Below are 24,735 nucleotides of genomic sequence, written 5' to 3'. Positions count from 1 at the left end.
ATAGCAACTCCTATTTAGAGATTAGTGACAAAGTGAGGAAACAGACGTTTTTCTTTTATATTGATTTTTCCCAGTTTTAAACGTGAAACAGCATGCCTTGTTCAGTGCGCAAGGTGATTTTTATAGATAAAAGTAATAGCAACAATTTTATCTCTTAATTGATCTGCTGGCTTGTACAATGCCATCATAAATTGACACTTCACAAAAATATGTCAATCAAACCAGGACTAGAACTACATTTTGAATTTCCCCTCCTTTTATCATAAAGGTAGGACTGTAATTGCTGTGTCTAGTTTTCCTAAGGATAGACATTTTCTGGCTGGAAGAAAATTTATCTTTTTTTTTGTTGTCAGAAGAAATCAATGATCAAATTTAGGATAGGAAAACTCGGCCAGCAAGTCCATTTAATTTTCCAGTATTTCTCCTGTGCATCAAAATTTAACACAAACAGTTACATTTTTCAGGCCAAGACTGTAGATGCAGAATTAGACCTTCTTTTGTAGCCTGAAGTGAGTAATTCCAACTGTCTCTGTTATGTTTTTATAGTATCTCTTTTAATTTTCTTTTAAGTTTTAAATTAAAAAATCTGCTCCATCCATTTCTGAAAAACAGATTAGCTGTATAATCAAATTCAGAATCTAAAATACAAAGCATATGCTCTCTGTTCGAAAGGTTGCTTTCATTTCAAACTAATGTCAAAACTTTGCTATTTAGAAAGTAAATTTCAAGAATGTTTCATTTATATCCATATATACACAGCCAAAGGATAGTTAAACAAAAAAGACAGTGAGAACACTCACCAAAAAAAAGCCAATTTAGGATGCAAGCATTATTTCTTAGTACTGAATATATAAACAGTTTGTAGAACCTATTAATTTTCAAATGCCTTCTAAAATTTAGGGTTAGATTAAAAAAATATTCTAGGAAATATCTCGGTCTCTCTTTAAAAAGTGTTATGTGATCCTTACTGCCATGATGATAAAACTGTATTTTTGTTTGTGTGCTTCAGTTTCAAGATTTCCCAAATATAAGCATCTATAAATCAAATTCAGCACAGCAAGAAGAAAAAGTCTGTTTCTAGTATTTTTAATATTAAGGAGGTGATATTCATATCAATGTCCACTGGAACGGAAAAAGCATGGTGAAAGCATAAAGAAGTGAGGGTCTAAGCAGGTGGGAATTATTATATAGCTGATTGAATAGAAATTTTACATTAGCTTCATGAGTAAACATGTTATGCATCAATTTTAATCTGTTTTTTATAAGCATTCACCCAGCACTGTAGTACCCCCACCAAAGCAAGGCTGACTAAGCTTGGGCACACGGGACAGATGATTTGGTTGGTGCAGAAGCCCGGTGTCCATTCCCTTTAGCAGCTCCCCACGTGCTCCCTTGCAGCAGCTGAAGGACCGGGGTGCTGCACTCAGATGGCTTTTATCCCATTCAATCCAGCACTCTCCTCCCTATTCCCAGAACATCTGAGCACTGACCGCACAGAACCGAGCACTTCAAGTTCCTAACAGATCTGCACCCCACTTGTGGGATTTTAAGATTCAAAGAGAATCAAATAATTTCCTTGGATGTCAAGTAGCCCCAGTGCAGTGACACAGAAGCAGAAATAAATCCAGATTTCAGAGCCTCTTATCCAGTACCAAGATAGTGGTTTCTCTGCTACCCCTTGCTGATAGTTTCAGTATGAACAAGTTGCTTTGTAACCCAGCTGGGACTCCACATTGTTCCAGATCAGCAGAAGTACAATGCCAACTACTATTTCTTACCCTTCTGTCTCCATACTCATGATATGTACAGAACCTCTATGGCACAATGTTTAACCAGTTTGTATTTTCCTTTTTACAGATGTTATGCAATGCAAAGATATCAGGGGCCAGATTTGCCTAAAATAATTCCAGCATTGAGCTGTTTCAGATTCTTACACAGTGAAATTTAATGCCATGGGATGAATGATGTCCCTATATAATTTCCAACTGCAATTATCCCAGCTGTTTGTACAACACTGACATTTCACTTAGCACTATCATTTCTCTGAATGTATGCACTCTCCCCACATACTTATACTGCCCCATCTCCCAGTTTATTTCCAGATCTTATGAATATTAACTGGGAAAGGGACAATACTTGATTTGTGCACTGACATGCTATCTTCCAGGTACACATGCTAAATGACTAGCTGTGGAGGGGAAAAGTACCTTTTGAGACCTTACTATAGGGTTTTTTTCTTCAGCAGTGGCAATAATCTGAGTTTCTCTCCTCTAAGAGGGTCTAATTTTCCACAAACCTTGCCAAAGCTTTTGATCTTGAAATTTCTACTTTTCTGTCAGATTTGGTTTAAATTAGCCAACAAATATAAAAAAGAAATTGGGTAAACACAGAGACTGTTGTTTGACAAATGAGCATAAAACCAGACAATACACTGCCGGTTTGAGCAGAATTAAGCCAAATTTTAAAACACCCAAAAAACCTATAGCTGTTTTAGGCAAATTTGTGACTTGGAATTATCTGAGGAAGAGCTTTTTTCTTGGAAGAATTTGAGTTATTCTTTTCTTGACACACAAAACAATCATTCTTCATCACTTCACCGGTACATTTCAGATAAATAAGAAAACACACAGAGGATTAGTTTATGGATTACTGTAGATAAAAGAACAAGAATAGCAGGCTCATTTTCTAGTGGCACATACAAGGCACAATGAACTCAGGCTTAAAGATCTGGTATGTTCCATACCAATGATATAATTACTGTAAAATGTTAGTAATATCCCTTTTTCATTGCTTCTGTTCCTGGATAATGGGGTACAACACAATTGTTTTTACTCCTCCATTCCTTTGGTGTTGGATAATTGAAGTGGCAGAAGAAAGCTTGTTTTTATCTAGAAAACACTTTATATAACCCGTAAATCCAATTAGAAAAAAATCCTTCAGTTTAAAAAATAATAAAATTTAAGATTGCATTTTTACAGCTGAAACTGATTGTCCTCATTTATTTCTTTCAGTTTTCTTCTTGAAGTGCTCAATTTATAAAGTGAAGTCATATAAGGCAATTTTGAGATATGCACTCCTGGGCCTTTCATATGAGTTTAACCATGTATTTAGAAAATCCCTGTATGTGAAATTTACAGAGCTTTACAGATCAAGACTGGGTTTGGAGGTAGCAGCACAAACCATACTTGTGGCTCAGCTATAGTCTCCTTTAGGGCAATAAGCAAACCACTCAGGTGGGAATTTTCTGACTGTTGACTGCTCAGTTATAGATTCAGTGCAACAATTGCTCTACATTCCACACGAGATGCATGTGCCCACACATGAACTTTGCAACTGCAGTCTGGAGGGGCAGTATTAGATTTCAAAGCTCAGCCTAAAACTGTGGACACTTGAATTGACTAGGACTGTAGGATTGCACATGTTTGTGTATGGGAACACTGTTCAGCAGTTCTGCTCCCTGTCAAGCAAGTGGAAGCCCATGAGAGATTTTCTTGAATGAAGACAATAGTTTGAAGAGGTTTGATTATACCTAATTAAACTATCCTTTTCAGCAAAAATTGTGGCATAGAGAATTTACAAAAATTATGGTATTTGTGTGAAAACAGCGCTTCAGTGATAGAAGTCATGGCTGTATCACGCACATATGGGAACTGCTGTAGCTAAATTACAACTAAAGGAGCTCTGAAGTAATTAAAATACTACACATAATTTTCTATTGTCTTAAATTAATGACATCTGTCAGTGGTCCTCACATAAAATAATTCATCAAGAAAATAAGTAAAGAATAAGATTTGCTTTCACTTCAGAGTCTCCAGCAATTACAAACATCAGATACTGATTTTACATAAAATACTTTGGCTAAGCTGTACTGAATTGTAATGTGTAAAAAATAACACTGATAAGAGTTTTGAATATGATTAGCAACTCTTAACTTTCCTTATCATAATAACACCATCTCTCCATTTCTTACTGTGCTGTAAAAGGAGAGATGACTCTCAGGAACTGGGAGTGAAATACAGCACCATGAAAAACTGTTTGAAATTTCTTCTGGAAGTAAGGAAAGAAGTTATTGGGATTTTCAGTTTGAGACCTTTTTCCTTTTTTTCCTCTCCTCTTCCCTAATCAATTACCATTTCCTTTGACAATGTAAAACCAAAATATCCTACAGAGGATTACGTACATCTTTTGAGAAAAGAGAATAAAATTTAATAAATAATAAAATTAAACAGCCAACTATTTTCCTAAAATGTATCTTAATAGGAACATAGAATTTCTAGCAATTACCAGAATACTTTAACAGAAGCAATCAAAGCTGCCATGCAGGTAAATACTATAATTGGTTAAACTGAGCAGCTGGGGTTTATACACAGATATCACATGCTTCATCACAGCTGCAATACTAAAACTGCTTTTTCAAACCCATCTTCAATGATAAAGAAACACCACCATCAAAAAAAAAAAAAAAATTTACCAGCGTTCTATGTGAAGGTTGGAGAAAGTCTGCAAGGCAGCTTCTCTGGTTAGCAGTTTAAATCCGCACTGTGTGTCCCGGATCTCTTTGACACAGAGAAACCACACCAGGAAGTGGAACCCATACATGAGGAGAGTTCGAAAGTAAGAGCGCTGTGGATAAAAGGCAAGAAATTAGGTGGTTTTATTTGAGTGATGAGTGAAGTGCTTGAAGAGAGCTGTCTTACAGACAGTAACTCTGTTTTCTGATACTTTTCAAAGTTTGTAAACTGGTTGTATTTTGCACTGGAATGAAAACAGAACTTACCAATTGTAACAGTCAAACAAAATTTTGGCTGAAAGGGAAAGATTTTGATCTAGGGAAAGACTTGCCAGTCATGCGTATAGTCTAGGGTAAGAGAAATCCAAGCTCCTTTTTCTCTTCTCTCCAGTTCAGAGCAGTTTTTCACTCTGGATTATGCCTTATTAAGTAAGCAGAAACCTGCACCTGGATTTCAAATAATTAGTGCAACAGCCATAGTATCTTCCACGTGATTCTTCAGAAGTATACAATGGACCAAGTGAAAACCAGGTCTAAAGTAAAGACTGCTGTGCAAGATATTTCATTTTATATTTCCAGCAATGTTTCAGTCATCTGTTTTGTTCTTCAGCTTTCACAGATATATTTTATATTCCTGAAAAATGTACACAGCCTACTTTTTGGTTACACTTGTATTCTTGACACAATAATCATACAGATAGGTTTGCCCATGGACGCCAGAAGCTGGAGTCTGGATTTGCAGAGGTCCCTCTTAGTCTTTTATTCAAGACAGTTCCTAAAGAACTAGCACTGTGATCCAAAAATTGCTTCTGAACTCACTGCTGTTCTCAAGCTAAATTTAAGTGATTGTATCTATGACTGCAAGCCATATATCATGTAAAATCTTTAGGAGCCAATGATTCAACTGCTAAGTAGTTCTGGCTGATAAGAGATGCCTTTAAATCCAACAATTTAGAATGTCACTTGAAAAATAGCGAAGATGCTTGGCTTATTATACATTAGCCTTTGGCTTAAGGAAAACCAAATTCATAGCTTGTGCCTTTTGAAAAGTGCTTCTGCCCCAGCTTAATGGTGGATCTGGTGTGGCTTCTTTAGCTCTGTGACCAAGAACAACAGGCTCCCACCAGAGCCAGAAGGGAAGTGCTGGGAGGCTGTATGATTGTCAGAGAGTGAAACTGTGCAATTACTTCACAAAGAGGAGTTCCTGGGTTATACTTACCACTCCTAGGACTATTTATGCAAGTCATAGTATAGATTCATTAAAGAACATTAACAATTCTGGAGGCAGAGCAGAAGTCTTCATGTATTGAGACTGAACACCAGGGTGAAATTCAATACAGCTGCTTATCAAAGCTTCATTCTACTGTTTTAGGTGCCAATAAGTCCAGAGAGAAACTGCAACTTTTTTATACCTATTGCACTATACAACAGTCTTGTTCCACTATAGTAAAGGTAGTCTTTCTATTCCAGTCTAGGGACAACTTGGTGATGAAATGAAATGGGCTACACATTTCAAGCAAACCAGTACTACCTTACCAGTTTGTGATTCCTCCATTAAAAATTCAGAAATATGGGAGAAGCAGGAAGCAAAGGATGGACATGTCCTAAAAATTGTACTTTTGTATTAAAAGATTAAAGTCCTGTTCCAGTTCCTCTCCCTAATGTAGCAAGACCTTCAAGAAATATGAATGCACTAAAAAAAGTCTGTCCACGTTCAGTATCTGACCATGCAATGAAACGTTTTTTCTGGGTTCCACTTTATCAGCTACATAATCTCCCTGTAGTAGTTCCTAGTTTCTGATAATGATTAAGGTTTTTTCTTCTTTTTTTTTTTCTTTTTTTGTGAGGATGCTAATAGATATGCAGCAATATTTGCAAGAACTCAACCACTCCAATACTATCTCATAAACCATAAACATAGAAAGAAGTTCTACCAGAAAGATCTACTAGTGGCTGAACATTACCAGTGTAACTTCTTTTGAACTTCTGTAACTATTTTAGTAGTTGTGTATATATTTTAGAATAATTTCAAGTACTAAACATCAGTATAAACAAGGCTTACTCTTGAGAACATTCACCATGATGAGAACATCCAATGACACGAAAAAATTAGCCCAGCAATGTGTCTGTTGCAATACAAGTTCCATGCCTGTGCTTTGTCAATTGTCTGCCAAGACATCAGAAAATCAGATGCAAGATAAGGCCATGTGTCTGTGCATCACTGTTTATTACACAAGAGTCACACAGAGAACAGCACTACATGTGTGTTCAAAACGCAAAAAAATTTACTATGAGTAATACAGAAGACTTAAACCACTTTCCCATGAATAGAGGCACTCTTCAAACAACTGGCTGCTAATTATCCCTAACTCATTTTAAACAGGTTTCAAGATCTGCAGGCCAAGTTCTTGCACTGGAAGGAAATTAATAATAATGATCTTGTCAGCTGCTTTCCGTTCCAGCCCCAGTACTGGTTACTAGCTACCAATTCTGCCAGGGTTTAGAAGCTCTGCTTGTGAAACATTATCAGCTATAAAACTTAAATCCATAAACTGGAACTCTAACTGAAATGACTTCAAAGTACCTGAAATCTAGGACACATCATTTGTATGTGATGGATGACATACTCCATGTATGACAAACTATTCCTTATTTTTAGCTTCCATTCTTTTACAAATATTCATTATCTAATTGTAAAACCTGTAGAGCCGTAACAAATAATGGAAATATTTGGTAATTAGTACACAGCAGGAAATGGAAACAAACCTTTGCTATTGAGTCCTTCTCCAGATGAGCTCTAGAACCACAGGAAATAGCCATCCCATTCTGTACAGGAATATAAATTAAAGAGTTATTACTTAAATGAATATTGTTTGAATTAGTGGAATCTTGTGTTCAGAACCATACAATAAAAAAACTTCAAAGCAGTACACTTTTCTGCTTCCTGTAGGTGCACTTCTTCTACTGTTAGGTTTTAAGCCTAAATCAGTCTTCTACAATTAAGAGAAAATCTGAAGTTTATTACAATTTGCATATGGTGCATGCAAATTGCCTCAATTTATTCAGGTCTGGTTTAGCTTTACACTGTTTACTTTATGCATACAGCAAATGTGTTTAGCAGCAAAGATAAGTATGCAGTATTCCTAGGAACTGAAAGTTATAATGTACATTTCCCTTAAATATTGCCCAATGGAAGCAATAGCAGAATAAAGCATTTGTTGCACTGGTGTATCTCCAAATGAATAAAATGCCATGGGGTCAGCCAAAAATATAATCTCAAATTAAATCAAGATGACCAAAACAAAAGGTTTAACACTATTCTCACACTACTACTTCTCACATAAAATCTCTCAAATCTACTCTATCTGGGGCCAACGCTGGAGAATCAGCAGCTGCTGCCACCCTGGTAGGGAAGAATGTTGCAGTCACACGCTGTCCATTGTGTCCTCTGCTTGTGGCTCTTGTACTTGCAGACCGAGACACCTTCCACAGGTACATCCCCTGCAGTTCTGTCTGGAAGGCTGCACTTCTCTTCTGGCACTGAGGTACAAGTACCTCACTCCTCTGCTTTTCAGCAGAAAATAAACCTCAGCTCTTTCAAGTCAAGCTCCCAAAAGAGAATGACTGTGCAGAGAGGTGTTCTTGTTCCACAGGTTCTTGGATTTTTGTTTACAGTAAAAGTTCTTCCAAATACTATCATTAAACTAAGAACCCTGAGAAAAGAAAACCTGTATAAAAGAGGGTGAAATAAAGGTGCACCCTTAAAAGTATACAGGATGACACCAGATAAAATGAAAAAACGGAACAGTTAACAAAGGAAACTAACTAGGCATCACATGGTACTTATACAGAACACAACAACTTCAAACAATTTGAAGGAAGGATAAACTGTAATGCCCTGAAGTAGGCACAATGGATGCAAAGAAGGTAAGAACTCTGTGAAAGTTCCTTCTGATAGCCCATTCTTGAGGCTTCTAGCCTTACTCTTAGGTCTTCAGATTTACAACACATATTCAACTGGATCTCAAAAAATTTGAAGAGAACTACAAAATTCTATCTTGTGTATTAACATATGCATGTGGATTGAAGTAAAAGCATGAGAGTTTATACTCACAGGCCAAGGCCGGAGATTCTTTAGACCTTCTTCTACTTTTTCAATATCTGCAAATTTTGTAGCTCCATCTGCATCAGCCATAAGAATATTTTTTCCTCGAGAACTAAAGACACCCTGCAATGAAAATAGTCAATAAAAAAATCAACACCTTTGGAATCAATTATTTGTCATAAGCTAGGTGCAAGACACTCCAAAAACCTTGTAGTAACAAGATAGTGATATCCCAGATTACACATAACAGGTGAGCCTTAATATTCTGCTACTAAGAGTAATTTGCTTATTTATACGGTAACAGCATCTAGAGACTTCACACTCTGAGTGTCCACAGTGACAGACAATGCATGAACATGAAAGGCTAACAATCCTTCTCAAGAAAACCTAAATCTAAAAGTCAACAAGTTGCTACAGTCACCTCTAGAGGGGAGCATGAAGAAGCAGTGATTAGCAGTTGCCACTGCACTGGATGGCTTTTCTTTGTCATGTGAGCTATGGAAAGGAGGATGCAGTGAGAGCTTTTCCTAACACTGTTTCAAGAAAATTCAAGAGTTATTTCTCAAAACTAATTTAAGGTTAAGTCTCAAGTCACAGTATCACTGCAAAACATTTGTGATGCACAGGTTTCATAGCTTATTTTGCCATATGCTTGGTTAGAAAAAATTTGTAATTTTTGAAGGGGTCCAGACAAGAAAACAATTAGCAGTGGGTATTAGCAAAAGTACTGTTGCAACCAAGCATGTGTGCATATGGAAAAGCCTGTCAAGGAAGAAGCTGTACACACATCCACTCTACATGATGCACTGCAAAAGTATATCACACAGAAAACTGTTCTCCTTCTCTTGGAATAACTTGAAAATTGTATCTCTTACAACAGTTCCATATGTTCTAATATAATGTTCTCTCCATTTCCTATAGTTATATATATATATATATATAGTATTTTTATTTTTCATAAAAAAATAAATTGACAGATTAAAGATAGAGCTGAAAATACAGATAAAGGCATATCACTGACAATCCATAGATGATATCACCCTTTTTCAGAAAAGCAGGGTGTCATTCATCATAGGAATACAATGTTCCTCCTAAAAGTGTAACAGCTATTTCATCTTTAGAACATGTTCATTTTATGATAATATCTATGTGAAAGCATGAATTGTTCTGTTTTGACTATGGAGTGTGCATGATAGCAGTGGGTTTCAGTAAACATAAACTTTGCTGGATAAGTTCTTTTTTCTCTGCCATGTTAAAAACCACAGCCATGACCTGGAGAGCAAAGTTTGTCAGTTTGGATCTATTTTGTCTACAAAAGCTTAACTTTAATCTGTAACAGTTTTGGGCTGGTTTTTTTTTTTGTTGGCTTTCATAAATGCAAGCCTATTTCTAAGTAGAACTCACAGGAATATGGAATTCAAGCAATTTTTTTCACTATGAATTCTCATATTAAAAAAATGTCTTTGTTATTGATCTTTCTGGAAAGACAGCACTGCTACCAAGATTTAAAATAAACTTATTTTGAAAAAAACTTGTGCTTTTATTTATAGAATCTGCACTCAGTTTTGTCATATTTTGTGAATGCATTAAATTCAAAGTGTCAATCAGCACAGATCTATCTTCTGCACATTTCGGCACAGGTAGCTCAAACAGAAAAGGAGATGAAAGTATTAATTACCGTCCTGACTGCTCCCCCTTTCCCTCGATTTTTTTCCAAAGAGATCACTCGCACTTTGTCACTTCCATATTTTTTGCAGTACTCCTTTGCAACCTGACAGACACACAAAAAAACAGCACAAAACAAATCCATGAACCAAGGGAGAAGTGTACATTTGCTCACCCCTCAAAAGAAAATAAATTAATAGCACAGAGCTATAACCACTTCAGTCAGCACAAATACATTGCCAGTGTTTGCTGGAGTCTGTTTGGGAAAATAAAAAACAGTTCACAGTCAAAACACGAAGACTGAAGAAACTTCATAATGTTCAGTAAGAACAGGATACTTCCCTAAGCAATGTCCACCCCCTTCCTCCCACCTCCAAAAAACTCAATCCTAATTTAATTTATATCATACTATTACAGATCTTTTCTATTAACACCTATAGTTAATAAAATAAATACAATTTTCTGTGACAGCCACCTATTTCTCACTTGTCGCTATTTGTGGTTTTTGAAGAAAAATTCATATTGATCTAAAATCCCATTCACACTGCAAATATCTGAACATTTTGGTACATGTTGTGGAAAGAGACAGCTCGAGTTTTCTCCTAATTTTTTCTAAAGGCTGTCTTGAGTCCTTTTACGTCCAGAGTCCTGCAGCCATTGTATACTCAGTTGAAAGAGATGTAGAAAGAATGCACAGCAGTCAAAAACATATAGCAGAAATCCTTAAAGTGATATGCATTTTAGTGTCTACCTCAAACATCTTCCAAGCAGTAGGAAAAAACCCCCACAAGCTGGCTAGCCTTCCTTGCCAGTGACATACATCAAAGTGGAAGCAGAAGAACTAATTTCAAAATACTACTACTGGCATGTGGATTTTTAAATGAACAACCCACAAAGGGTGTGGGAAAGAACTGTGACAGCTGTTCTGTCAATCAAGTATGAATGAGGTATTTTAGAAGACTTTTTTGCTTCCTCAAATTCATATTCACATCATCACTATGCACATGTGGAGTACTCATTGTGAAATTTATTGAAGTTAGGATTAGAGTCCTTAGAATCTAAACTGCAGGAGAATGGTTGTCAAAGTTGCCAATGAAGAAATCTAGAATTTGAAAAAGAATTTTGTATGTATTCATATGCATAAGTGCCATCCACAATGCTTATAGGACAATGAGAGAAAGCATTCAGAACTTCAGCTGTCAACTGCTTCAAGTACCAAAATATAAATGCAAACCACTATTTTATTCCACAAATATATAAAAATCCAAACAAAATTCCATGCCTCTGATTGCTTGGGAAAACATTTCTTTTTCTTACCTTTGCAGTTTGATCTTTACTACCATCATTAACCACTACCACTTCATAAGTGAATGAAGGATCTTGTTTCTTGAAAATAAAAGCAGAAATAATGTATTTCATCCAATTTCTTAAATAGGCAGTAGGTCTTTCAAACATCATTATTCTTTTCTCCCTAGCAGTCGTTCATAGTTGGCAACAGACACTAATATGATGCAGTAAATTTGTTAAGACAGCGTAATTAAAGAATTTTGCCATATTCGATGCAGGTATCATTACATTGGCTTGTCATGCTACCAGAACTGAAAAATCAATTTAATTGTAGAAGATGGAAGCTAAGAAAAACATCACTTTTAAGAAAATCCAAACAAAACAAAATCCACAAACTTTCACAATGAGCTTCTTACCCAGAGAACAAATCCTAATGAAGAACAGATGCTTATGAAACTTGTTGGAACAAACCAGGACTTAGTTTAGAAAGTGAAATGCATGGTTAATCCTTAGCTCTGGCTTGGATAGATTTCATGCATATGAAGATTTTTTTCATCCTATAGTAGGATATTAAATTTTTACTTAATTTAAAAATCCTTTCTGGCATTCAATCTAAAAATAACTGATAAGAGACAGAAGCATTATTTCTAAGTGGCCAAATACTACTGTTTTAATGTACACTAACATAACAAAGTGACTAAATCACCGACTTATACATAATACACAGAAAAATAATGAATTTTGAATGCAAAAAGAAAATACCTGTCTTTTTTCTAGATAATCCAAAGCTTCATCCATCATAAGTGGTACTAGAGAAAAGGTGGAGGAAGTCAGGTTAGTAGATTATAACACCAAAAGCACCTGCACAAACAAACTAAAAACAGCCACAAAGCAAGGCTGAGCAAATCAACTATTTCATACAACACTTAGTTCAGTAAACAAGCTCAGCAGCTGCAACTCTAAGTGCTGTCCTTTCTGAATGCAGAAAGAACACTGAAGAAAATCACACATGTAACAAAAAGACAGGATAAAACCATTTTATTCTCAGGAATCAACTTTTCACTTTGAAGAATGTAATTCTCTACACAACATTAAAGAAAAAAAAAAATCATTCTTTATGACTGACCTTGTAAGCCAGCACTGACTTTATCTACTAAGGCAAGCTGTCAGCTTGTGTACTGCCACATCAGCTTTAGAGCTTGATTATTTCTATCACATCTAAAAGCCTTCACTCAGCATCAGGTACTCCTATCTACGGCCAAGTCAAACACAAACCTGTGAGATCATCCCTTTTTCTGCTTGTCCGAATCTGCTGTTGGTGTTTAAAGAGTAGGAAGCCCTCAAATCAATTTTACAAGTATTTTACTGCTTCTTGCTTTGCAGCATTTGCAAGGGCAATGAACAGCCATTCTTCTGGGGTTCATTAAAATTAAGACAATTCTTACAAGTGCCCCATGCTATTTTTAGCAGTAGAAATAAAGTTACACAATGCCTTAATTTTGAAATTCAATGTACTTGGACTGTTTTCTGGAAACTGTGTCCAAAATCCGATACATAATCTGGCCCACCAGAATCTAATGCTAACCCAACTGACCTCTGCATTATTACAGTAACAACTGATAGATCTCCTTCTTTTCCTCAAAACAAGAAAAATCTTACACCGGTTTTCCTCATTGTATGAAGGCACAACGACAGAGAGTTCTCTTGTAGGAGGATCATGTATATTTGGTGCAGATCCCCTCCTGCATTGAGCATCTTCGTGTGGCATTGTTTTGGCAGTTACATGAGCGATTACACAAATCTGTGAAGAAAAAGAATTGAAAACACATTGTCAAGCATTCTATTAGAAGTTTACCTAGCTGTTAAACTTGCTACCAGGGGCAACGAAGTATATTCCAGTAATGAGGTGGGTCACTGCTGTGGAATTTCACACAGGACCAAAACCCTCTTGTGCCATTTGGTTACTCCCACTCTGACCACTGTCATTGGCTTGCTGCTGTTTTTAACTGCAAAGCATGCAGGTGCCTCCAAAGTCGTGGTCCAAGCCCTTTCCCCAAGTAACCCTGGGCACACAAGCAGGTGCCACCTCTGATCCCCCACCAAGCCACTGAAATCAATGGCAAGACTCATGACCAGCCCAGCCGTATATGCTTACAAAACTGAGGCTCTGACTGCTTTATGCATGGCTGAAGAAAAGCGGTAGAAGTTGGTTTCTGGAGCACTTTTACTTGGTGACGCCACACACAGAATCACTTAGCTTGAAAAAGACCTCTGAGATCACCGATGCCCCAACAAACACCACCGTATCGATCAGACCACAGCACTGAGTGCCACGTCCAGTCTTTCCTTGGACACCTCCAGGGACGGGGCCTCCGCCACCTGCCTGGGCAGGATGCATACGTGGCACTGCGGACAGGCAGCAGAATTTTGCTTTCCAGGGGGTCGAATTTAATATAGCGGGACATTTCGGATACGCAGAAAAGCAGCGACTTCCCAAGTGGTTAAAGCGAAGGCGTTACCAGGACATTTCCCAAGGCGTCCTGTAAGGCTGAAATGCTCCGTCTTGGTTCCCCTTTGCCAGGCACGGCACCCCACGCCTTGCCGAAACACGTTTCCCACACAACCCCCCGCACAAGCGCAGCCCTGCCGGCTTCTGCCGCCCAGCTCGGGCCGGCCCTGCCGCCTGCGGGGCGCGGAGGGACCGCGGGACCCCCGGGCAGGGCCGGGACCCCGGGCAGCGCCCCTGCCCCGCACCGGGGGGCGGGCACAGAGCGGCCTCCCGCACCGCCCCCGCCTCAGAGCCCCCCGGGCCCGCCGTGCGCGGCTCTCACCAGGACGAGGAGGAAGGCGGCGAGGGCCGCCAGCCCCAGCGCGGCTGCGGGCAGGGACAGGGGCAGGGACGGCAGCGGCGGCAGCGCCATCGCCCGCGGCAGCCGCGGGGCCCCGGCGCGCCGCGACAGCGACGCGGAAGCGGCCGCGCCGCCCGCCGGGTGCCGCCGGGTGCCGCCGGCGCCCCCCGGCGGTCAGAGCCCGGCAGCGCCGCCGCCGCGACTGCCGCGACTGCCGCCCCCACCGCCGCCAGTCCGCCCGCGGAGGCCGCCGGGGGGCGGGCCGCCAGGGGGCGCCACATCCGGGGAGGAGACGGCACCGCCATGGCGGCGGCGTTCAAGTAAGTGCTGGGCCCGGCGGCCGCGGTTCCGCCGGTGCCGTCCACCGGCTCCCGCCCGCGCTCCCACCGGTCCTGCCCGCGCTCCCACCGGTCCGGCCCCACCGCCTCTGCCCGCACGGGGGACCCTTGCGGGCTTTGTCCGGTTACCGCCGCGGCGGCGAGCGCGGAGAGCGGGCTCGGCGCGTCTCGGGATGGGGTTGGGGCTGCGGAGGCTGTGGAGTCCCGACGTGTGCGGGAAAGGCTGAGCGAGCGGGGTTTGGCCAGCCGGGAAAAGGCCCCGCCGATAGCGGATCTCAGTAAGGCCCGGAGCTACCTGGTATCAGAGTAGCAGAGTACTGCGGGTTGGATCCTTAGAGATCAGCGAGCTCAGCTCCTGGCCCTGTGCAGGACACCCCGGGAGTGACACCATGTGCCTGAGAGCGTTATCCAAGCACTGCTTGGACTCCGGCAGTTCTGGTGCTGTGACCTCTGCCCTGGAGAAGTTCCAGTTCCAAGTGCCCAATCACCCTGTAGGTGATAAATCTTTTCCTACTCTCCAACCTAAACCTCCCCTTACACAGCTTGTAGCATTTATAAGGAAGTTAAAACTGTCGGGAATTCAATGACTTCCCATTTATAACTACTCGTTTTAGAACAGCAAAATGGTTGGGTCAGAGGGGATCTTCCCAGATGACCCAGTTCCAGTCCCTTTGCCGTGGGCAGGGACACCTTCCGCTGGACCGGCTTGCTCAGAGCCCCGTCCAGCCTGGCCTTTAACACTTCCAGGCATGGGGCATCCACAGCCTCTCTGGGCAGTCTGTCCCAGCATCCTTGATGCTAATGTGTCTATGGCTCAAAAGCATCAAACAAGCTTTAGCAAGTGCTGTTTCATGAACTGGAAGACAACAGACCTTGTATTGGGTTTATAAGCCAGTAGTACAGGACCAACACGTCTGGAGCCAACAGGAGCCAGTTCATGCTGGCCATTAGATGTTACAGATGCCTCTGTATGTTAGTTTGCATTTGGAAAACTTGCCTATTCCATTTATCTTTTTTCCACCCCTGCCCCAGAAGTACTGTTTTAACAAATCTGTGAATGCTTTGTTTAAATATTGGCAACATTTTTATGAAAGTGTTTTTGGTTTTTTTAATTTTAATGATCCCTACTTAAAATACTAATATACAAATACTGTTACTAGTGTACAATTAATAATAAGCATTATTTATTTCTCATCCGAAGCCCTGCATGAAGCATATTTTGTAATTTTATATTTTCTCAAAGATTCTAAGAAAAATGGAATAATTTAAAATTTTTATACAATTTCCTGCATCTGAATGCAGTCCTTGAACTAACAGATGTTTCACACATTCTAGCAAAATTTTCCTTTTTGCATTCCTTGAAAGGCATTCCTACACCCTTCTGTCACTAAACACTTCTTTTGATTTAAAGCTGATAGGATTATTGAAGTGAAAGCTAGCAGTTTTTGTTAAGTACACACAGACAGGTTCCTTGTATGGAAGAAGCATTTTGGAACTGAGTTTAGGAAAACATGTTGTGTTTTTTTAGATTAATTTAGAGTTTCCTCTTTGTTCTGTAGCTGTATTGCTAAGCAGCTTTGTCAGGCATCTTGACTCCCAGATTATTATTGTGGGCTTGTGCTTGGTGATCTTTTTTTTTTTCTTTTGCTGTGTCTTGCCTACTCAGAAACTTGCATTTGAACTTCTCTTTCTATTTGTTCTAGAACTGTGGAACCATTGGAATATTACAGGAGGTTTTTGGTGAGTGAAACATGAGATACCTGTACAAATTCCTTGTAGTGAATTTTTACTTGCTTGCTTCTGCTCTTCTAACTGGTCTGTATGGAAATCTGAAACTATGGAAATGGAAAATGAAAAAAACCCACCAAAAAATGTCTGAGCAGGCGAAAAACATTTGTGCTCTTCAGAACAAGTTTTTCTTTCCATCTGTGGTGTTGATGCTGTTCATCTTGATAGGTAAATGCTTCTGTTGGTCTTGAAAGGAGTTCAGGTTAAATTTGACCACGATGGTGATGTAGGTTTTTGTCTAGTACAAAATTATGTCAAAACAGGCTTTTAGATGCTACAAAAATTAATAATAGAGATTATTGATGCTAACCATGTAGACTGTAACTGTGGAGGAAAAACTCTGACTTCTGTTACCTTAAATGAGTTCATCTATTACTGAAGTTGTATTGACTTAGAAATGGGCCCAGTGTTATTGCAGTTTTGGTTCTCATAATTAAACTAAAAGTGTTTGCTTTTAAAAAGCTTGAAACTGTGGTGACAATTCAGATCTAAAATGGTGGAATATTGTTTCAGTTTGTAACATAAGGGTTATGTGTTGTACAGGTTCTGACTGATGGTATTTGAATGTTGGGTTTTCTTTGGGTGCAGGGTTTCTCTTTTGTTTCTTTAGTTCAGTTATTTTAAGAGCTCCACTAAACAGTGCAGACAAGTAGAAACTCTCATTTTAAGTTACTAGTGCGTGTTCATTCTTGGGTGATATTCTGAATCTAGCCTCCTTTTGTACCTACTCTTGAGACAATCAGTTGTTATATTGTCTAAATAAATTTAAATTTGTTTTAAAAATCAGAGGTTTTCTTTGTTAACCAGAAACTGTGTATCAGTTGATGAAAAGCCAGCTAGAGTGTGACTGAGTTTTCCCTAGCATTTTTGAGAATATTATTTTTTATGAACTTCTGTAGTAAAAATATTATTGTGTTACTTGATAAAGTATGTTTTCTAATTTGAAGTTTTTAATTTTTCCTTAGAAAGAGAACTGTAGGCCTGATGGAAGAGAGTTAGGTGAATTTCGGACAACCACTGTCAACATAGGCAAGTTCTTACATGGAATAATAATAATGGGGGAGGTATTATTAATATCAGGTTATAGTGGTGACCTTAATGACTTGCTAATGGGTTTTCTTGGTTCTTCCATTTGGAAACCAGGAAGAGGAAGGATTTTTCTTTATAGTTCCAACAAGCATGAATGAGAATGCATGGTACAATAATATCCTTGATCATTGTTTTCAGTGCTGTTCCTGGGATAATGTGCACAGTGTAATTAGTCAGTTCTGCTCCTGTATGTGCAGCACAATTTAGGTGCCCTCACAAGTTTGCAGATGACACCGAACTGGGAGTGGCTGATGTGCCAGAAGTTTGTGCTGTGATCCAGAGGAGCCTCAGCAGGCTGGAGAACCTCAACTATTCTGTGTGATTGACTGTTCAATACAGAGATTCTGTCCCAGTCTGGATTTGAGACTTTGCTTATCCTGTGTTTAGTATAAAATGATGGAAAGTAAACACTTTGTGAAGGTTGGATGTTATTTAATGCCCTTTGAAGGGAAAATAGATGTTGAGCAGTACTTTTTCTCTTCAGGTTCAATTACAACTGCAGATGGTTCTGCCCTGGTGAAGTTAGGAAATACCACAGTGATTTGTGGAGTAAAAGCGGTATGGTTGGTTTTTATCTTTGTTTATCTGTTAGCTGACTTTGTGCATTTGGGTTTAGAATTAATTGCCCTTGGAGTTACAATAATGTGCCAGTCAGAAGCAATTACAGTCTTTCACCTGAGTTACCACCAGGCCTGAAAGTTAATATATAATGTGATTGTATAATCCTACCTGTATAGTCGGAGGGCATGTATTTTTGTGATGCCCATCATGTATGGGGAAAGATGTGTACAAAACTAAAGTCCCTGTAATTCCTAGATAAAAGCTCTCTAATAGAAAAGTTCCTGAACATCGATCAGTAAGTGCAATGGGGATGAGCTGGCTGGACTAGTGAATGCCTTGTATCCTCAACTCTCCTGCTGGCCTGCCATGGCCTACAAGACAAATGACTGCTCATCCCTTTACTGAGTTCTTTCATAGGAAATTTACAGAGAAAGACTGATTAAAAATGGCTTTTATAAATCTCATTGTAATGATAACTTGGGAAAAAACAACCATTTGTACATAGAACAATACTTTGTACAATACTTTGTACAAAATTCTGGTCTTTGTTTTCTCCTTTCTGTTTCTCCAGGAGCTTGCTGCACCTGCAGTGGATTCTGCTAATAAGGGATATATTGGTAAATGTTTTAGTATGGATCTTACTCAGGTTTTGTATTGCTTCAGCTAAAAGGTTGTGAAAATTGTGTTGTGAAGATTTCTTAAAGAATTAATTTGGATCAAATTTTATTACATTCCTTCAAATTAATTTCAAAATTGACATCTAAGCATCTAGAATTCCCTTTGCTCTGATTGTGAGTTTTCCATATACAGCTGCCTCTTTATTGCTGATTCTAGGCTGGGCATGGAAGGAAACCTGCAGCAGTGTGTATATTAAGAGGGAGAAGGTAGTCTATAAAAGTGGCATGCAAGGTTGTGCAAAGGCATGTTAACTGCTGTTTCAAAGTCTCAGTAGGCAAAAAATGTAGCTCTTAAAAACAGTGAAATAAAAACTGTTTATTTCTCAGAGATCTGTAAGTCCCAGTGGTACCTCCTCGCTCCTGTTTGGAGTTTCTTTGGAAATAAAATAGTTCTGTGGAACTGAGAGCTTAGATGAAATCCCCCTTTTCTAAGGCATCTCCCAAGTATCTTGTTTTCAGTGAGCTGGACTATGCTTAGGTTTTTTTCATGAATATTTATTCATGTTTTTACTTCAAGTCTAAAGCCTCAGGTTTTAATGGGTGATGAAAAGCAGACAGCATACCAGTAAAGTCAGGCAGTGGCATGGAAATGCTGCCGTTTCTTGATCTGCTGAAAAGTGCTTAACACTTAAAGAAGAATTTGCGTGGGTCATGATAGCCAGACAAAGATTATAAACAGAGAGTGGTAGCTAGGAGTACATGCTTTTCCATGGAATATATTGTTTCTGGGTACAGGGAGTACTACAAGTTCTTTGATACAAACTCATGCACAACTTCATTTTTGAGGGGAGAATTAAGAAGGCTTGACTGAAAAATTCTCGGTCTTGCCTTTCATTAGAAGTATATAAAATGGTATTAAGAGCATCTGTTATTTATTTTTTTATTTTTGATTACCCATTGCCTGCTTTCTTTGGTTTATGACTAATGATTCTTGCTACCTAGTTCCAAATGTAGAGCTGCCATCCCTCTGTGCAGAGAGGTTTCGCTCTGGACCACCTGGTGAAGAGGCTCAAGCAGCGAGCCAGTTCATTGCAGATGTGATTGAAAAGTAAGAACCATCTTAGTGCTGTGAAAATACTAGCAACTGCAAGACAGTTTTCTATTTTCTTGTTTACTCTCATTTTATTTTAGTTCACAGATGATAGTGAAAGAAGATCTGTGTATTGCCAATGGCAAGGTAAGTTGTATCTCAGAATGAAGAAGATAGTAACAAGATCACAGTAGCTGTACATGAGTACAAATACAAAAGGTATTTAAGATTAATAGGGGGTTTTAGTGTTGTTTTTGCTTTTAAGTCTTCGTAGCTTAGTTTACATCCTAAGTGCAAAAATCAAATTATAGAAATGAGTATCTGTATTTAGTGTGGCAAGAATTTTCTTATATATTGCACATCAGTTGCTTAGCTGATGTAATAACTCACACGTGCAAACCTTTTTTGATAGCTTGCTTGGGTGTTATACTGTGATATCATATGTCTGGACTATGATGGAAACCTTCTGGATGCCAGTGTCTTTGCTTTGTTGGCAGCATTAAAAAATGGTAAGTCTTCCTTAGAGTAAGAGATGTTCTGATTGGTGTTGCTTGGAGAAATGCATCAGTTTAGAATCCTGTTAAGTAGGTAACTGATTCATGGGATTGTTTGTTTCCTGTCATTTGAATGCATTTACAAGGTGGAAATTATGGTGGGATGCCATAGGTGTGTAACACCTGAAAAATAGGGTCTTTTTGTACACTTATTGCTTTCTTAAAAGACTAATATATTCTTTGGTGTCAGATACCTGAGTCTTTCAGCAGTGGCCAAGAACGAGTTTAACATCTATATCAGGCTATGACTTGGATAACGTATTTTGGATAATGTAGGCAGGATAAGCTGTTGGAGGCTTTGCTTACACAAGTACTTTGTCACAACAGAATATTCCTTTCCTAGCTTAATGCATTATGTATTTCCTAGCTTAATGCATTATAGTTTGTGAAAAAATGTGTGGACTGAGTGTTCACAGGTGTGTAGCTTATAGATGCATGAAGGCAGTAGTTTAAAGGGAAGATTTATGGCAAGGTCTCCCTGTCTAACTGTGAATAGCCAGCCTTGGAATTCCCCTAGCTACTTTGCTCTTGTCCTCATTGTCACCAGCAATGTATGGGTTGTCACAGCAAGAGTTAGATGAAGGTCAGGTTGCACTGTTTCTACAGATATATAAAATTAATGATATGAGGCTATAGTCCTAATTCTTCCTAGGTCCAGTAGACTTGGGGAAAAAGTACTTTTGGTTAAATATGACTCTGAAGTATTTTAATTGTGTGGCATTTTGGAAGTAGAAAATATTTCTGTGTGAGAAGAAAAGCTTCTGTACCTTGAGTACAAAAATCAAATACTTCCTTGAAAGGGTAGTTCTAAGTTAAATACTTTACACAAATTGAAGAATTTTTTGGTAGAGAGTACCATTAACATAGGTAAAACTTTATCCTGATTGTTTTTCAGTGGGTTAAAAGAACAGCTTAAATATTTCAGTAGTTGTCAACATCTCTAGGCCTGCTAAACCCAGCCAATGTTTAATATTAGACCATTGTAATTTTTTCATCTCTTCAGTGCAATTGCCATTGGTTACGATAAATGAAGAAACTGGTTTATCAGAAGTTAATTTAAAACAGAAGAATCCTTTGATTATCAGAAAGCATCCAGTTGCCACATCCTTTGCTGTATTCGATGAGTAAGTTCTAAAAGGTTTTGTACTTTATGGAAACAACAGTGTCTGTAAAACAAATGAAAGACAGAGAATGCCACCAGTGACGTTTCTGCACTTCTGCCAGGGACCAGCGTGGAGCCTCAGGCAATGCTGCTCCACCCATCATAAATCCACAGCCTCTCTCACTGAAGGGGCCTCTAGTTCTGTGATGTAATGCACACAGCACACACTGCACACAGCAAAGTGCAGTCTGTACTCTGCAGCTTTTTCCTGTGACTTACAGCAGAAACAGTTCCCAGCCTGAAAGATAAGCTCAGAAGTACAGGGATGGGTACTGGTTTAGGTTTTGAAGTGTCTTTAAGATGAAAACCAGTGCAATTAATGTTTTAGAAGCCTGTGTAAGTAAGTGATAGAAGAGATGGGATTTTGAACAGCTTATTCCAAGGATGTAGTCAAAAAAGGAAGTAAGAAGTAACAGCCCAGTTAGAATAGAACCCCTGGATAACTGAAAACATAATTACCCAAGGTGAAGTGTAACCAGCATGCTTAAGTCATTGTTCATGTAGGAAAACAATCTGATCATGAGAATTCAAAGTAATCACATCTAATAACTTGACTCCTCATCTGAAACTGTTTACTGGCTCTTCATCAGGTTGAGAATTTTAAGGATGTGTTCTGCTGCTATTTTTAAGAAATGCAGTAGTTTCTGGCGACATCCCTTTAGAAAGTAGAAAGTGACAGGATAGTGCTCACTGTACTAGTCAAGATTTAGGTCTGTTTGGAGGGGTTGGGGTGGTTATGGCAAATAAATGTGTATTCACAGAAATGATTAGTAGGGCCTTTTCTCCAAATAACAAATGGGGTGGGGAGAGCAATAATCTCAAATGTTGACCGAGTGATTACTAAAATGCATCAGAACAGGACATTATTGGTACTTTAGAGTGCCTCTGCTAATTGCTTTAATACCATTTCTGCTGGGTCTGCAGTTTGCAGTACACTGAACATTTGGGTAACATACTAGGCAGGCAGTTGTCAGTAGGGTATTACACACAAATCACACACACTTACACATGGACCAGAAAGCTGCCTGGGAAAGGCGGCTTTCCATGAGTGTCTGTTGGGCTTTGTTTCCTTCCCTGAAACCAACTATTGCATCAAACAAACAAGTTACTTAAGTTTCTTTTTATCTCCTAAGACTAAGTGTTGAGGGAGGGAGTGTGCCTGTGTTGTGTGGTTTGCTTTTTTTTTTTTAATTCTGTTTTAATTTTTCTAGAGCTGTTGATACAGCCCTTTCAATGAAATGCTTTACATACTCTGGCTTCCAGAGACATTTTTCTTCTGCATAAAAGGCCTCCTTGAATAAATGGAAGTGGTAGGTTGCTGGTTAGCGTGGCCATGGCTGAGAAGCACTGGTGCAGAGCTGCTTCTGTGGCAGTGACCTGTACATCAACAGCCATGCATTGAACTACTCATGTGATGTATGACAGCCAGAATAAGCTGCTTCAAGAAACCCACTAAATCTGTTTTTGAACTGTTCTCAGTCTGAGTAATGTTAGAGTTCACTGAAAACAAATTGAGAACTGTTTTGGTGAACTTACCATTGGAAATGAGTTTTGCTTTAAAGTGTTTGGTAGAAATTAGTGCAGCCTCCACCGAAAACCTATGTCAGTCTTTGGTGTAACTACAGAATAATGACTGATATATTTCATACTGCATGCTGCAAATGGCAATTTAGTGGTATTTTCCTGCAATACATCACTGTTACAAATTTATGAAACGGCTTTTATGCCTATTTTCTGCAGTCATAAACACATGATTATGTGGAATCTCCCACATTTTTTTTGTTTTTTTCTTTTTTTTTTTAATTGGTGCATTTTACAGATCAGCTTGAGTACTAAATCCATCTGCAAGTATTTTGTAAGAGTACAGTGAAAATTGTATTTTGAAATAACACGAATGGAGCAATGTAAACCAATGTATCTGCATGCATTTCTTTCACAAGCACGTTACTCATCGTTGATCCAACTGCTGAAGAAGAAGATTTAGCAACTGGAACAGTAACCGTTGTAACTGATGAAGAAGGCAGACTGTGTTCTGTCCATAAACCAGGTACTTGTGAATTTACTACAAAGAAACCTATGGAGATGATGATGTTAGGTGGAGACGGTTATGTACCTGCTTTGCTTTGTGAGGTGCGGGTGCTTTATGGTAACAGAGTGTCTGCTTGAATAGTCATTAAATTAGCTGCTCTTGAAAGGAGTTTTAGGATGGTGGCATGACTACAGTTCAAAAAGCGATGACAGCAGAGGACAAATTCTGGGCTTGTCTCCTGTTACAGCTCTTGTTTGTTTCCATTATCTTTGCCTGAAGCTAGGGCTGGGAAAGGTGTATGCCCCCCAGGTGAAAGGTGCTGGTAATGACAATTACTGTATTAATGCTTGCATTTGGGAATCACAGTTAGATACATGTAACCAAAGTATAAACAGAAAATCAAATTGTTCCTTCGATGTTTAGGTGGAAGTCCTCTTACAGGAGCCAAGCTTCAGGACTGTATCACCAGAGCAATTACAAGACACAAAGAAGTAAAGAAGCTGATAGACAAAGTAATAAAAAGTATAACACCCAAGTGAACAAAAAGAGAGCTCTTTTCAAAAATGGATTTGTAAAAATTGTATTTGTTACAGTGTTCACAAACCTTTTATACTAAATAAACAAATATCAATACTACATTTACAAAGTTCATTTTTTCTAAAATGTTTTTCACCCTTATTCTATGTACAATATTGTTGAGTGGTAAAAAATACAAGATAAAACATTCTGTTAAAAAATTAAGTGACTTGAGGAAACCAGATCCTAGAGTTTTGTAGATGAAATTTCTAAGTTCTGTAAGGTTGGCTTCCAAAATCAGTTCATTTATTTTAGTGTAATGTCAAAAGTTCCTTTTCCCACCAGTAATATAAAACACTAACTTAATTTTAAGCCTTTTCCTTAATAATCTGAAAAAAACCCAAACCCTTCAAATTTTTTTTGGGGGGAGGCAAGTCTCATGATTTTGGAGGGGCTGGTGTGCCTCTCTTCCTTTTACTTTTTGAGTGGCTGCCTGAATGCTGTTGATGATGCAGGTGAGCTGCTTGTGCTGCTGCCGCTGCCATAGCCATTTGATGCTGCAAGAATCGCAACTG

General features: G+C 38.9%; 3 protein-coding genes across 57 annotated transcripts in view; 1 reads left to right on the top strand and 2 right to left on the bottom strand.

The window, feature by feature from the left end:
• Positions 1-15,169, bottom strand: part of ALG5 (ALG5 dolichyl-phosphate beta-glucosyltransferase) — a 20,147-nt gene extending 4,978 nt beyond the window's left edge. The window contains exons 1-8 of one of the 5 annotated variants that reach the window (XM_023918339.2): positions 15,050-15,169; positions 13,227-13,368; positions 12,330-12,376; positions 11,598-11,666; positions 10,294-10,386; positions 8,625-8,738; positions 7,277-7,336; positions 4,472-4,623 (exon numbers count right to left, since the gene is read on the bottom strand). In XM_023918339.2, coding sequence (XP_023774107.1) covers positions 4,472-4,623; positions 7,277-7,336; positions 8,625-8,738; positions 10,294-10,386; positions 11,598-11,666; positions 12,330-12,376; positions 13,227-13,335 — 644 coding nt within the window. In that variant the 5' untranslated portion in view covers positions 13,336-13,368; positions 15,050-15,169. Of the gene's footprint in view, positions 1-4,471; positions 4,624-7,276; positions 7,337-8,624; positions 8,739-10,293; positions 10,387-11,597; positions 11,667-12,329; positions 12,377-13,226; positions 13,369-13,722; positions 14,223-14,398; positions 14,577-15,049 lie in introns of those variants that run through there. The other 4 variants (XM_086881545.1, XM_086881547.1, XM_023918347.2 and 1 more) reach the window with 4 other exon arrangements.
• On the top strand, positions 14,601-24,282 carry EXOSC8 (exosome component 8). Of its 2 annotated transcripts, XM_086881549.1 has the most exons (11): positions 14,601-14,736; positions 16,458-16,494; positions 17,508-17,571; positions 18,116-18,189; positions 18,764-18,809; positions 19,812-19,917; positions 20,001-20,046; positions 20,312-20,408; positions 21,457-21,577; positions 23,556-23,662; positions 24,068-24,282. In XM_086881549.1, the coding sequence occupies exons 1-11, from the start codon at positions 14,720-14,722 to the stop codon at positions 24,181-24,183; spliced, it is 831 nt and encodes a 276-aa protein (XP_086737675.1). In that variant the 5' UTR covers positions 14,601-14,719; the 3' UTR covers positions 24,184-24,282. The 2 variants fall into 2 exon arrangements, with proteins under 2 accessions (XP_086737675.1, XP_086737674.1); XM_086881548.1 differs by lacking the exons at positions 14,601-14,736; positions 16,458-16,494 and adding an exon at positions 15,144-15,245.
• Positions 24,209-24,735, bottom strand: part of SUPT20H (SPT20 homolog, SAGA complex component) — a 30,130-nt gene continuing 29,603 nt past the window's right edge. For 35 of the 50 annotated variants that reach the window (XM_086881485.1, XM_086881497.1, XM_086881492.1 and 32 more), the window contains one exon: positions 24,209-24,735. In XM_086881485.1, the coding sequence (XP_086737611.1) occupies positions 24,598-24,735 (138 nt within the window). In that variant the 3' untranslated portion in view covers positions 24,209-24,597. The other 15 variants (XM_086881501.1, XM_086881515.1, XM_086881530.1 and 12 more) reach the window with 2 other exon arrangements.

Source organism: Cyanistes caeruleus, chromosome 3 (assembly GCF_971803275.1).
Source record: "Cyanistes caeruleus chromosome 3, bCyaCae1.hap1.1, whole genome shotgun sequence".
NCBI lineage: Eukaryota > Metazoa > Chordata > Aves > Passeriformes > Paridae > Cyanistes > Cyanistes caeruleus.
Note: the sequence above shows the minus strand (reverse complement) of the source record. Positions and strands in the feature narration are given on the sequence as shown.

Excerpts from the sequence above, each read along its gene's own strand:
- EXOSC8 (XM_086881548.1), top strand. The coding sequence starts at position 15,144 with ATGTGCCTGAGAGCGTTATCCAAGCACTGCTTGGACTCCGGCAGTTCT. Across the intron at positions 17,572-18,115 it reads GACAACCACTGTCAACATAG|GTTCAATTACAACTGCAGAT; the intron begins GCAAGTTCTTAC and ends TTTTCTCTTCAG. Across the intron at positions 18,190-18,763 it reads TGATTTGTGGAGTAAAAGCG|GAGCTTGCTGCACCTGCAGT; the intron begins GTATGGTTGGTT and ends CTGTTTCTCCAG.